General features: G+C 38.9%; 1 protein-coding gene across 20 annotated transcripts in view; it reads right to left on the reverse strand.

Moving 5' to 3' along the window:
- CADPS (calcium dependent secretion activator) overlaps positions 1–14,268 on the reverse strand; it is a 625,900-nt gene that overhangs the window by 121,202 nt on the left and 490,430 nt on the right. For 13 of the 20 annotated variants that reach the window (XM_060239440.1, XM_060239435.1, XM_060239430.1 and 10 more), the window contains 2 exons: positions 8,178–8,284; positions 1,249–1,405 (listed from right to left, as the gene is read on the reverse strand). In XM_060239440.1, the coding sequence (XP_060095423.1) occupies positions 1,249–1,405; positions 8,178–8,284 (264 nt within the window). Of the gene's footprint in view, positions 1–1,248; positions 1,406–8,177; positions 8,285–13,229; positions 13,335–14,268 lie in introns of all 20 variants that reach the window. The other 7 variants (XM_060239432.1, XM_060239433.1, XM_060239424.1 and 4 more) reach the window with 1 other exon arrangement.

The raw sequence follows: 14,268 nt of genomic DNA on the forward strand, positions 1-14,268 counted from the left end.
AGTCCTTGCAGTGGTTTTATTTTACACACCAGAGAGTGGTGTTCTAGCAGGAGCACAGAAAGGTTTAGAAAAGACATTGCCTGCCTCTGAGCATTTCCAGAGTCAAATAATGAAAATCTATAGAATCTCCCCTTTCTGCCTCCTCTCTTCCAACATCTCTTTAATAAAAATGGAATCGATTAGGAACAGATTTCTAATCAAATTTCTAAAAAGAGGGAAAGAAATGGATTGTTGGATTTCTGGGAGAAATTGGGTTAGGAGGAATTAATAGAATTTCTCTGAACAACCCTACCTTGCATGCCATATAGCTGGTGTAAAGGGGTTGGGCCACAGAAAGCAGGGTCAAAATCACTTGGATGATAATACATGCAGGATACAATTGCCCAGTCCCTGCTTCTGCTCCCTCCCCCAGCACAGTGGGTGCTCCAGCCTAAAGCTGGGAGCTGAAAGAATTATTATTAATAATGAAACTGCTTTTCTGCAAAGCACTCTTCTCTCGTAGCATGGCTTCAGACACCAGCAAGACCATTTCTGCAGTAGTGACATTCTCTGCATTGACATTTTAAAAACTGTATGTTATATGAAATTTTCCACGGTAGATTTTTCCTCACCAGGCACTGACCCAAAGTTTTCTCCTTCTTATCCCACATTTTAATAACTTGCTAAAACTGAGGATTAAAAAAATATGAGGTAAGAAGGAGAAAACTTCAGGTTCACACTGGAAAGGAAAAATCTACTGTGGAAAATATCACATAATGCGCTCTTTTAAAAACATCAATGCAGGGAATTTCACTATTGTGGAAACGTCCAACAAGCATTATCAGATTTTTCCCTCTGTAGTTGGCGTGCACATTTTGTTTAGTGGTGTCAAAGGGCATCTTGTGTGGCAATGCAACGCAAGTAAATATTACCTGCAAGATCTTTTGAGACATTACTAGCATGGCCACCAGCTGACTGCAGCAGGGGCTGCACAATAAGTTGGAGCTGCTCAGTTATATGTTGCTTTCCAAATAGAATTAGGAAGGGTTGACACTGTATTAGTTGAGGTATGGATATAGTATCCTGAATCTGAATAATGCTGTTCTTTAAAATATAGTGGGAAAGTTAAAATGATTGTTGAAGGATGCTTTCCAGCACTACTGATTCCCCACAGGGGATCTGGGAAACCATGAAAAAGATTGTGATTAACATGACAGTTTTCAATTATCAAGAAACATAACATTTACATTGTCAAAATACTATACATACAGTCATTACGGAGGGAATCATTGAGAAGTTGAAATAGTGGAAAGCTGTCCCAGGTATCTGGGGGCTGGACTTCTAGTGCGGCATCCATATCCACCGCAAACAAAGAAAGGAAAGTTTCCGCATGTTCAACCATTAAGTCTGACCACCAAGCAAAGGCCTTTAAATGTAGGGAGGGGGAAAAGTGAGAAAGGGATTAGTGTTATCCAAAATCCTAGTAAATTTTGTCTGTATTTAATAGGCATTAGAAAATAACTCATGTGCATCCTACAGAAAACTAGCTTTATTGTAAAGAGAACAGCAGTGAAAAAGGCTAGCACACTGTGTTATGTTGTACAAACTGCAGTCCTTAAGCACCTGCTACTTTTAGGCAGGATGTCCTCAAGGAGTGCAGAATCAGAACTGTACTTATCTTCTACGTATCTGTAACACAACAGAGGAGGCATGTCTGTTCAGTTTACAATAACCCACATAATTCATTTTGGATCATGCTATTTACTAGAAGGGTAAACTAGTTCTTTGTCTAAAATATAGAATGTCTAGGAGTTTCTTCACTGTGTTTGTGGGTTTTCTGCTTTTCTTTTCTAAAGAGGTTCAGGAGGATTCATGATTATGACATGAAAATTACAGTGGCACGGGAATTTATTAGCCCTAAAACATCCCACGTTAAAATTCAAAGTCAACAACTGGACCAAAAAAAAAACAATAGCATCGGTATTTCACAAATCTTGGGAGTAAATTTAAGTTGGTTTGCACCATTAAATTAGAAAGCAACTGAGCTTTAATCCATTTTCAAATAATGCTATTAAAAATCCATCCACAATCAAGCTGGAACTTGACTATGGCAGGAAATAAACCTAGGGTTGAAAACCAAGAAATAGCAGTGAAGTAACTCATTGTCATGCGCATGGGTCCTCAGGAATTCACTGTGCAGCTTCTTTGAAGTGACATTCACATCATTCATGACTCAGATGTGAATGTGTTTGGAACACATGCACGCGTGTTTAAAATCACTTCTGGCTTAGGAACATGCAGTATGAGTGGTGCTGTCAATAGAACCAAGTGCATTAATTGTTAGGCAACATGAATACTACTCAACAGGTTAGTGTTTATGCACACTAAGAAACAATCTAGTATTTTTGAATTGGAGGGAATAAGAAATTTCAAAAGAGAGGCGAAGGGGACTAATTTTAAAAAATAAATGACTATTATGTTCATTATGTCTGACTAAAGTAAAAAAAAAGATAATGGTTGTGTTAATTATGAAGCTATCTTTATCAAAAGAGGGACATGGACAGTTCAGATTTATGAATGGATTACATTCTTTTTTAAGATTCCATTCCTTTCCGTATTAAAAGTTTGAAATGGATATTAATAAAAAATAGGTAGTGATTCGTTAAATGCAAACTACACTACAATTTTTGTTAGCTAAAACCTATTCCCTATCCTATAGTTCTGGGGTCCCCAAGCTATCTGAGCCTGCAGGCATATTTGGAATTCTGACAACCACAAAGTGGCTGTTGCAGGAGGCGGGGCCAACTACAAAATGTAAGGGGCAAGCTTACGCTAATAGTAAACCTTCAACATTTCAGGCAGAAGTTCCATTTAACAGGATACCTTTAAAAACAAACTTTTTAAAAAGTAGTTTTTTTGCATACACATAGCTTCAGTCACGCAGTGAAGATCTTTGTGCTGTGTTGACAGCCGCTGCCAAAGTTTGAAAAAATCTGCACAGCCAATCAGACCTCCAGTGGCTAATCAGAAGCCCTGCAGCTCAAAAGCTCAATTAGACTTTTCCCACTATCAAAAAATACTTGGAAAATGCCAGGAAAGGTATCGGTGGGAGCCCTGGCAGCACGGGCCCCATGTTGGAGATTCCAACTAAAGACATTCAGTCTGCAAGCAGTGCATTATAATCAGGATGCTATGTGTTTGTAAAGGGATGTCTTCATACTTTGCAGGACAGGTAGAATGAAATACCTGATGTACTGATTCAGACAAAGATGCATGCACACACAAACTTACATTCTGAATAAAACTCTCTTGGTCTTAAAGGTGCTACTGGACTCCAACTTTGTTCTAAAGTAAGAATTTTTAAATCTTGCCCCCACATGATGCCTTGTTTGTTCAGGTACTGCTTTCTGTCCTAATTTATACAAGAATATTTGGGAAGCTCCTATATCTGGTGTATACTTCTTGAATATTATCTTACTATTTTTTATTGTACAAAACAATGAATCATGATGTATAAAACAATGAATCAATTCTACAGAGTTGTTCCTACAGTGAGCATTGTAGTCTAGAAAATTTCAACTTTTTTCCCAGCAAATGTTTGAAAGAAACACTATTATATTTGAAGTTTTCTGCTATGTCTTTTTGCATTAGCTAATTATTTCTTTATAGTCTGCCTTGCTTGCAAAGACTCAAGGAAGGGTGCAAAAATCTATTTTTCTCAACTTTTTTGGGGGGAAGATTAGTGTAAATTAAGTTGAATGAGTAGGGTTAGGGAAGATGTAATCCTATCCCTACGTGACAAATAAATCCAGTCCTTGGGATGGGGAACAGCAAAATATTTTCTCCAAATGCCAACATAATTATTACAGAATTCTGCAGTTAAAAGCCTGTTTCCATAAGACAGAAGAAAAAGAACAAATTCTTCAGAAATTCAGAGGAAAGAAGCATGGTCATTTTTGAAGCAAAAAAACTCTTCATTTTGTAAGTAGTACTCCATTAACAGCTTGGGGAGCCCATTCATAGTCTGAGCTATCATCTTGTATTCATAGTATGCCATTCCATTCTCAAAGTGGGAAAAGTAACATGGCTTTCCTCAACAATGCCTTTCAACAGAATGAAGTTTCAGTGCCATCTACTTACCTTTTCTGTTATAAGCCTGAAAGTATCCTCCCTAACCACCATACCTATGATTATTTACCTTACTCATGGAACACGTGTATATATGTATGTCTTCAAGGATGTAAAAATACATATATACCAATTCATAGATACATACACACATATATATATGGAGAGAGAACTGCAATACTGAAAACTCATGACACTAATATCTTATATTAGTACCTTATATAAACCCCCTACTACTTAGTTTTGCAGTGGAAATAAAGTTTAAGAAACATAAGATAAGTGGCATAGTCTTTATTAATAGTGGCATACACTTTATTATCTTAATTGATTGTTCATAAGTGATTTATTTTCCCCCCTGAATAAATGGATGAATCACCCCTACGGAGTCTTCAGGTGACCTGAAAACTACCTATGAAGATTACAAAGAATAAAAAACCCACTTTCTGAAACCTAAGGAACACTTTTCATATAGTTCATAACCAGATCTAATATAGATATAATACAGGAATTGTGGGGGAAAGTTACACTTTTAGATACACAAATGGTAAACATAGGGATAGCCATTTGCCTGACCACCAAACACTTCCACTCAACTACTAGTTTGTCCCATGCTTACTTTACACATTAGTTTTGATTTATGAAATGTGAAATGGGCTTTTCTTCTCTAATGAACTACCTCCTCCCCCAGCATAAAATTACAGTTGTTAAGCGCTGATCTATATATTGCCCTAAGCAACATGGTTGCTCTATAGTCTGTTCCCACATAACTTGGGTAAATGTCAAACCATAAGCTACACGTGAAAGGAGATTTCAATATGATAATTTCCCTTCCTGTGGCTGCTTCCACATAGGGGGCACTGGTCATATCTAGGCTCAGGGCAATTCCTGAGCTGAGCATTACCACCCAGTATCCTGCCTCAGTATCCTCCTGCATTTTCAACCAAATTATCTTCCTGCGAATCCTGCTAGAATGATTAAGTTCTTAAGCAAACCTAAATCAGAAATCATGCTTCTGTTTATTACAGTACCTATGCTTCAAAGGCATGGCCACTTGTCTTCAGGTTTCATTACTACTGAATAATTTTAAATTTCTGAGTCTTGAGAAGGGAAATATACAAATAGAGGAAACATAATACTGAAGTGAGAAACAACATTATTTTCCTCAGACAAGCCACCACAGCTCACAGAAATATACAGTTTCTGAATTGCTCATTGCTTCCTAAACCACATGAAAATAGATGTTGCTTCACTCCTCAATAACATATAATTTCTCTCCATATATAAATATTGTATATTCCGGAACAATACACACAATGAACAAAATTGTAGGAGAGCTACTGTTACTGTCTAATCATTTTTGTTATTTGTTTCTATTACCAGCAGGGTGAACTAGAGATCAGGCATATGCTGAGCCACAGAGGTAAACAACAGGCTGAGGAAAGAGTCCAGGCAGGTAGGACAATTGCTAGGATGTAACTGCAGTGCCTGTAAAAATATACCCATTGCTACATGCATGGGCTGGAGAATTTCCTCCAAACTGACCCAGTCATGTAGGGGTACAATTCCACAAGCAGTTCCATCTGAAGTTGCTGTTACATTCCTTGGATCAAAAGTTACAAAGCAAGGATGACCCAGGTAAGATCCCATCAGGAAACATGGCACCGAGAGGGCATGCACGAAATATGACAGGAGGTGACTTGTTTCATTCACTTTAGTCACATACCTCTTTCCCCTGCCAGGATCATCCAAGATTGAATGAACAGTAGAAAAACAGGGAGGAAATTTAAATATGCAATCAGGCATTAGTTGGGAATTTGTGGATTGCTGTGCACTAGAAATAAATTAGTTTTTACTCTGATTTTATTAGACATTGGATTTAAGTTATTTTTTATTTTTTACTGGTTAAATTATTTATTTTAAATGGTATTTAATCAATATAGACATGTCAATGAGAAGGCACGCAGAAAATAGGGAATTAATGTTAACAAAGTTAAAAGTTATATACAAAGGATTGTTTTATCTGAATTTTAAAATGATCATTTATATATTTAAAAAGTTATCACAAACCACTGCATTTTCAGAAAACACTTGGTATGATCTTACATAATACCAAACTGCATGCAGGCAACAAAACTGTACATGTGGGCCCCTGTAATCCTGATCCCATGCAAAGGCAAAAGCATGTCAAATGCTGTGTGGTCCTAATGTCATCTGTTCATCAGCTAAAGTGCTTATATCCTAACAAGACTCTGAGTCAGCTACCTTTGCCTTCTCTACCAGTATGTATGCAGGCAGTGTCAATGGTGATGTGATGGTGCAGTAATGGCACATGGGTAACTATGCCTAGCAAGTATGCTTACTTGCGAGGCAGCCCTCCTCATCACCTTGGTACAATTAGCATAGCTTCTCCCCACCTTCACTGGCTCCAAGAAACCTAAAATGTTCATTATTTCCTATGTAAGTTTGTAGGAGGGGGCCTGTTCACCTCTCTTGTGCCGCATAACAGCCCTTGAAAGGCACAGCAACAGAGGAAAGTACAAGACACAGCCATAACAATGGTTGCAACAATACATGTTATGAGCCATACTCATAAAAAAACTACTTGGTATTAAACCAATTGCTCCTTTGCTTGGGTATAGGCTGGCTATAAACAAAATGATACTACTTCTGTCTAGGGTTTCTGTCTGGCACAGCTAATATTCTTGTGCCCCTTTAATGTATACTTAAGTTCCAGAAACAGTTAGATGTTTACAGAAAACTTGATATAATCTGAGAAGCTGTCAGCTCAAACAGTTTATCTCGTTAAGCTCCAATGGATATAGCATGGCTTTTGCAAAATAATTTTCTTAACCCACACCTTAAATTGAAGACATTTTATGTTTCAGTTACACAACGGTTTAAAAAAAACATGACCAAATTCTATTGTTAATAGCTGTCATGAATACAGGAACTGTTAACTGAAAAATGATTCCTGAACGAATGCCCACGGAGGAACCCCCACAAAAAATATTGGTCGTTTTCGCACTCACCTCCAGCCGGCGCGACCCCCCTCTTCACCGCGCAGGATCTGTGCGGATTTCGCACTAAATGCCGCGGAGCAGCCTTTTGCGTCGGAAACTCCCGTCGCAAAGCCGCTCAAACGGGAACTGCTTTTTGGCAGTTTACGTTTGAGCGGCTTTTGCGACGGGAGTTTCTGGCGCAAAAGGCTGCTCCACGGCATTTAGTGCGAAATCCGCGCAGATCCTGCGCGGTGAAGAGGGGGGGTCGCGCCGGCTGGAGGTGAGTGTGAAAACGACCATTGTGTTATACTGCAAAGTGTGGCTTTTGCAAAAAAGACCCATAAAACAAGAGAAGTCGGGGATAACTGGGTATACAAGTATCTTAAAGATTCTTGTGGATTTTGTATTCTGATGTGGATTTTGAATTCTGACACAAGACTCTTCACAGTAGTTCCTTTATATGTTAATCATCCATGGAATGTATGGTGGAATAATTCCCAAGAACAGACTCTGGACACGAAAGGGTAGAAGCTACCATACATTGTTTTAGTTTTAGCTTAGTCTAATGTAGCTTACATGTAATGCACAGTGGTACTTACTCAGCAGCTCATGGAGAGCTACATTTTCTATTACTGTCAACCATAACAGCCACATTTACTTTCATTCCTGACATGAGGTCTGTATCTCTGGGAGGCTCACAGCTTCCCTTTCCCTCCAGCAGTGGGTCTTTCAAGGTAGGAACTCCTGCAAACCATAGGCCCCACTGGGCAAAGGCTTTGCCTACTTTCCTGAAACCTGGGTGCCACTTTGGGTAAAGCTGTTCAGAAGAGCCACAGGTGGCTCCTGAGCCACTGAGGATCACTGGTCTATAGTATGTTTAGTACTTTAATAATGCTTTTAAAGAGCTCTCGCTGCAGGATTATTTTAGTCATATGTTAACTTTATTTGGGGAGATCGATTGGTTTTGCTTTCCTTCATGTTCACCCTATGGTATAAAGAATTAGTAACACAGCAGACATAGTGATATCACAGATCCCAGCTCAGAAACTATTTTAGACCATTGCTGCTCACCTCTGCATGATGTTCTTCATTCTGCTGTAGAACTTCAATTACCAATTCTGCTAGGCGAATTGTATCTTCTAGCTTTTTGGCAGGTGTGACTAACCGACCTACATTTTCTGTAGTACAAGAACTTGAATTAAAATGGAGTGAAACAGGATAAGCTCAATGTAAGGCCAACAGATTAGGAGATTTAAAAAATAATAATAAAAATAAAACCCAGAATAATTAATAATAGAAATTTAAAAATCTACATCATGCAAGGATTTAAGTGCTGTGTAGTTAGTACTGAGCAAACCATAAAGCCACGTTTGTTGTTATATTATGGAAACAGTGCTCCAGTTTAGAATTCAAATATGCAGTACAAATTGTTTTACTTTGCACTGACATGATTGCAATTAAGTTGCTGAAATTAGAAATTTACATTTACTAGAGACAGCACCTTAGTGTAACAACTGCACAGAGAACATTATGTTTCACAATTTATGCAGATATCAGCTCCAAATCAGTGATGTCAGAGTACTAGATTGAGGATAATTCACCTTGATTTATGCTAATTTTATCATGTGCAGTAAGTTGGGCATATGTTCTGAGTGGCATAGGAAGTAGTTTCTCCCTAAAAGAGCAAAAAACCCTTTTGGCACTGGAAAAACCATGCAATGTATAAATTTATGGCCTATCCCTCAGCATTTCTGCAGTTACTAGTTCAGGCAGTATAAAATGAATCTGCTCCCTAATGTAACTTCTACTACCTCCCCCCCGTGTACCAGGATTCTCATCAAACAGTACTAAACAGGCCTTTTGTATTCAGCCAGCAAAATTCAAATACCAATTCATATTATGGACTGGGCATGATTATATTGCTGTAAAAAATGAGTTTCGCCAGGCCTTGAGATCTACCAAAATAATATTATCCCCAAATCCCCCTTAAAATAGTATCTGATTAGGGTTGCCAACTTTCAGATGAAGCCTGGAGATCTCATGAAGTTACAACTGATTTTCAGACTATAGAGGTCACTTTTCCTTATGGCTGCCAAGTTCCCACCAGGGGCAGGAGATCCCCTGGTTTGGTGGGCCCCAACCTGCCGGCAGGGAGGAGGTCGCCAGGGGAATCCCTGCTCCTGAAGAGTCCCGCCACCGCATGGAAGTGATGTATTGCGTGGGCATGTTGCATGGGAACGCTCTAGGAAATCACAGACAATTCTATGATTTTATGCAGGGATGCTCTAGCAATTTTTTTGGGGGGGGGCTCTAAGGTGCCACACAGTCCCCCCCCCCAATTGCTAGAGCATCCCCGCACAAAACCATAGTGTTTCCCATGATTTCCTAAAGCATCCCCACACGACATGCCTGACATGATATATCACTTCCGGGTGACATCATCCCGCTGCGCATGCTGTGTGCATGTGAAAACAGTCTCCCACTGGCAGCTGATGGGGACTTGGCAACCCTAGTTCTCCTGGTGAAAATGGCTGATTTGGAGGGCGGACTCTATGGCATTATACCCCACTAAGATTTCTCTTCCTTCCAAACCCCACTGTCCCCAGGCTCCACATCTGAATCTCCAGGAATTTCCCAACTCAGAGTTGACAACTCTAATCTCATTCCCCTTCTCATCTGCTCACGCTCCCTTCTCACACCTCCTGGAGTGTAGGAATAGGTAGAATGGCCATTTTCAGCAGCTCCTAGTTTGGCATATACTTCCTTGTTGAGATTTTTGATAACATAGTGCAGGCAATTTGCAGAAAGTTGTTTCATTAAAATTCTGAGAGTGCTCCTCAGTCTAAGAATCACATAGAAACAATATTTCAGAAAGACTCAATTTTCCTATCATGATGCTGCTGCAATACTGGGGATCCGGTAAGTGTAATACTCAATAGTAGGAGTGTGTGCTTGATATATACTAAACTGAATAAATATCTGAAAAATACCTTATCATTATTTTTGGGATATCTATTCAGCAGAATACAGATCAGACAATCTGATTTGGCTACCAAAATAGCAATGCCCAAATAAAAGTAACATTATTCAGTTTTTATTTGGGTGCAGCTAGAAGGCATTTAAAGAAACCACAGTCTCTTCAAAATGTCTTTTGAGCTCACAAAGTCGAGATGTGGTGGCACAACTCAGCGAAAGAACCCAGCCAGTAAAATTTAAACGCCTACTTAAATTGCCGAGTCACGCCACCATGATTCATAGAGTGAAATTCTCCACTACATCTATGGGGATGGTCCCCATAGGGTATAATGGAGCCAAATAAATCCAGGTTTCCTGAATATTTACCTGACTAACAATGCAGTATTGGTCAGTATTTTGGAATATTCAGGAATATTGATATTTTTCAGGTCCAGTAGAACCGAATCACAAAAATACAGTTTTTTGCACACCTGTACTACTCAGTACATAAAGTGCAGAACTATTTCATGCAGCTAGTGCTGCTGCCCAAAATTTTCAAGAGGATAAAAATTTCTGGTGCAAAAAAACTGGATTCGGAAACATGATATAGTCCCTGAGAGACCAGGGACTATTTTCATGTCAGCTTGTTGCTATTCACAGCTGCTACTTGCTGCTTTGATACAGCTTTGTTTTAAAGTAGCCTTCATGGCAGCAGCAGTGACATCATCACACTATAGCAATCAGATTTGACTAGATTATGATATCATTGTTTCTAGGAGGAAGGTCAATTTTAAACAGAAAAAAAACTGGTGCCAAACTAGCAGTTGATAAAGGCACACTCTGGATTGCAGCTGCCACTGCAGGTACTAGACAGAAGTTTCAGGGAAGGGAGAACTGAATGGGTATCAATGTGGTGGTGCTGGTGCAGCTTCTGCAGCCCCACCCCCATTACTGTAGGATATAATATGTGTGTGAAATATGTCCCACGTTTTGGCTCAGTATTACTATCAAGTTACGATGTTTGCGGGGGTTTAATGTGACCAGTTTTTAAAAACATTATGCTTAAGGACTATGTTAAAACATGGCCTCTAAAAATTATTCCATCATTGTGTTGTATCTTTTAAGTGTGTAAGCCGGGTTTGTGTCTTTTTTGCTGTAATTATAGTACCTACATGGTTAGTTACATATACTAAATTGGAAACTCAAATTTTGTATCTAAGGTCACAGGGAGTGAGGTATTGTTATGATCAGGACTTTTTTTGAAGCAGGAATTCATTTGCATATTTGGCCATACATCCCTGATGTAGCCAATCATCCTGGAGCTTACAATTAGGGTTGCCAAGTCCCATGGAGCCTCCAGTGGGGGACTCACCTTTGCATGTGCAGCGCGATGATGTCACCTGCAAGTGACGTTATTGCGCTGGTGACATCGCACGGCAGCCACTCCAGGCGTTTCTGGGAAAACTCTATGTTTTTTTCCCCGGACGTTCTAGCCATTTGGGAGGGGAAAACTCTACGGTACCTATTGTTCCATAGAGTTTTCCCTCCAAAATGGCTAGAGTGTCTAGAAAACCATAGTTTCCTTGGAAACACCTACAGTGGCCGTCGCTCGCTGTCATCAGGACATCACTTACGGGTGATGTCATCGCAACGGCAACGTCAGGGGAGGTTCCCCCCGCCGGCCCAATGTGGGCCAACGGGTTGGGAACCTCCCAGGAGGGGAATTCCCCACCCGGACTGGGGGCTTGGCAGCCCTACTTACAGTAGGCCCTATACTAAGAGCCCTGTAAGCTCTTGGAGGATTGGCTACATCAGGGGTGTGTGGCCTAATATGCAAAGGAGTTCCTGCTACAAAAAAAGCCCTGGTTATGGTGATCTTTGTGAATCTGACTAAAAACAAATTAATGTGCAATATTCATCCATTTTGAACGCAAGGTGACCAGAGACAAAGCAGGGCATGGTTCTTGTACCTCTAATCCTTGTGTGGAAGAGGGAGTTGGTAAATGAATACCAAAGGGGAAAGCTGCAACTATTGAAATTCTATCTCTAACACAAATGTTAAAGGAACCATGGCATCTGTTCATCTTATTTTAAAATCTGGCCTGTCTAGCACTTGGTCACCATAACACATAAAGGACCAATTACAGGAGAATTCTTCCAGCACAGAATCAGCACAAATATGGCCAATAGCTAGCCCATTTGGTAACACTTTCATGTGCCAGAAAAACAGAGGATGTGAAAGGGATGGCTCAGAGCTGTTGGCCTGGGAATAAAAACAGTCCTCCAGTTCTAGGTTCCAGATCTTGGTTTCACAGGGTCCAAAAGAATAACAAGATCATTTTACAATTAGAGAAGGCCACTTTTCAAACTCATCTAAATGAAAGGAAGCCTGATCCCCAATGCTGTGCTATACTGTCAATAGTCTGGGAAGCTGAGATTTCAAGGTTTTCTAAGTGCTATAAGCTGCTTTGAAGGCTTCATGTTGAAATAAGTATAGAATAAATATTCTAAATAAATAAAGTCAATGGCATTAAGTTTATATGGTCCAGTGCAGATCTATGCCACATTGTTGAGGATGAAGAAGGAGGGAACAAGAGAAGCACCAGGAAGTGAAAGGAAGTTCTGAGAGGTTTAGTGGGGTGCAGCAAACTGTAACCTCTGAGCTACAGCTCTCTGTAATTGTTGATCTTACATATATTTAATAATAAGTTCATCTGCAAGAATCTGTCTCTAGATAAAATGGAAATCTCACTGCTGAATTTTGTTTCAACACTATCTCTTGAGAGAATTCCTTGATCTCGGTGTATCATATTTCTTGCAAATAGCTGGAGCACTGATAGGTCAATGAAATGATGTATTTCTTATATCATTTCATACATAATTTAAAATCATACAGTGTCACGTTTCCCATGCAAAATGTTATGCAACAACAATGTTATTTTGTGCTGACGTTGATATTTGAAAATGTTGCATATGTCAGACATTGCTAGACAAAAAATGTGGACATTTTGGAAACCAATGCTACTTCTAGAAGTTATGTGCTAGAAATTTCTATATTAAAAGCCTACAATTGAGACTAGCTCCCTAATATCTAAACTACATTAAAATAATAATAATGTACTAAACTAGAAAACTGTAAAATTAAAGAAAGGAATACTATTACAGTACTTGGCGTTTGCTTAGGTTTGCCTTTCAACATCTCATTTATCATTTTAGTCTGCATTTGAGTGGATGGAGTGGGCCCAGCTGGGGGCTTGGGCACTGACGATCGAGCTGTTCATGAATGATGTAAAGAGACAGCAAAAGTAAAGACACACGTGACTTCATAAACAGTGACAAAAAAGATGAAAACTTTCAACGAAAAGTAAGCAGAAATGATAAAAGTACAAATGGAATAGCTGCTGTTTTGCTTATCGTCAACTCAAGTACTACACAATTATGACAACAAACATTTTTTTCTGAAGTCGACAGATTCTACTATGCTACAAGAATTCACAATCCAGGATGCTTAAAATTCAGTGTGAATGCTAATTGTTATTGCATGTAGCCAAGTGCAAAAAGCAGGATTTTAGTACAGTCAATTAGTTTAGTTTATTTTTTCAAAAAAACTTCATCTGCATGTGTCAAATGCAAAATAGTACTGCCTGCTTTTTGTACTAATATAGTGAAATATTGCCTATTATAGGCTGCTTACAGATATTTCCAGATTTATTAATTGAAAAAAGGAGATCCTAGAAATGAATTGCTTTGCTAAGACTGATAGCATTTTTTTAAACCACCTTGTATTGCCATTTTAGGTCAAAAACATAATTCTAAAGCATTTGTTATGAAATTTAAATATGTACCAAAATTTCTCACTTTTTTTTTTAAATGTGTGGTTTCTGATTGTTTCCAACTCATTATTTTCCACTTGGAATTCTAGTGGCTTTTATATTCTGGGTTGAATCATATATAAAAACTTGCCAGCTCTATCAAATATGTTACTTTGCTATTCCAAATGCTAGAATACTGCAAATCAGAACTTGACCCATCTGTCATATAGTTTGCAAAACCACTCTAAGGGAGTAGTGTATGTGTGTAATGAATTCTATATGGTGAATGTATTTCTCCTATATTTTTCATATATTTAAAATTAGCATTTTAATAGCCAAAGCACTTCTCTAAATAAGTCTGTCTGTAATGAGTCTGGCATATTTATCTGGATGGT

The sequence above is a fragment of the Heteronotia binoei genome, chromosome 5 (genome assembly GCF_032191835.1).
Source record: "Heteronotia binoei isolate CCM8104 ecotype False Entrance Well chromosome 5, APGP_CSIRO_Hbin_v1, whole genome shotgun sequence".
NCBI lineage: Eukaryota > Metazoa > Chordata > Lepidosauria > Squamata > Gekkonidae > Heteronotia > Heteronotia binoei.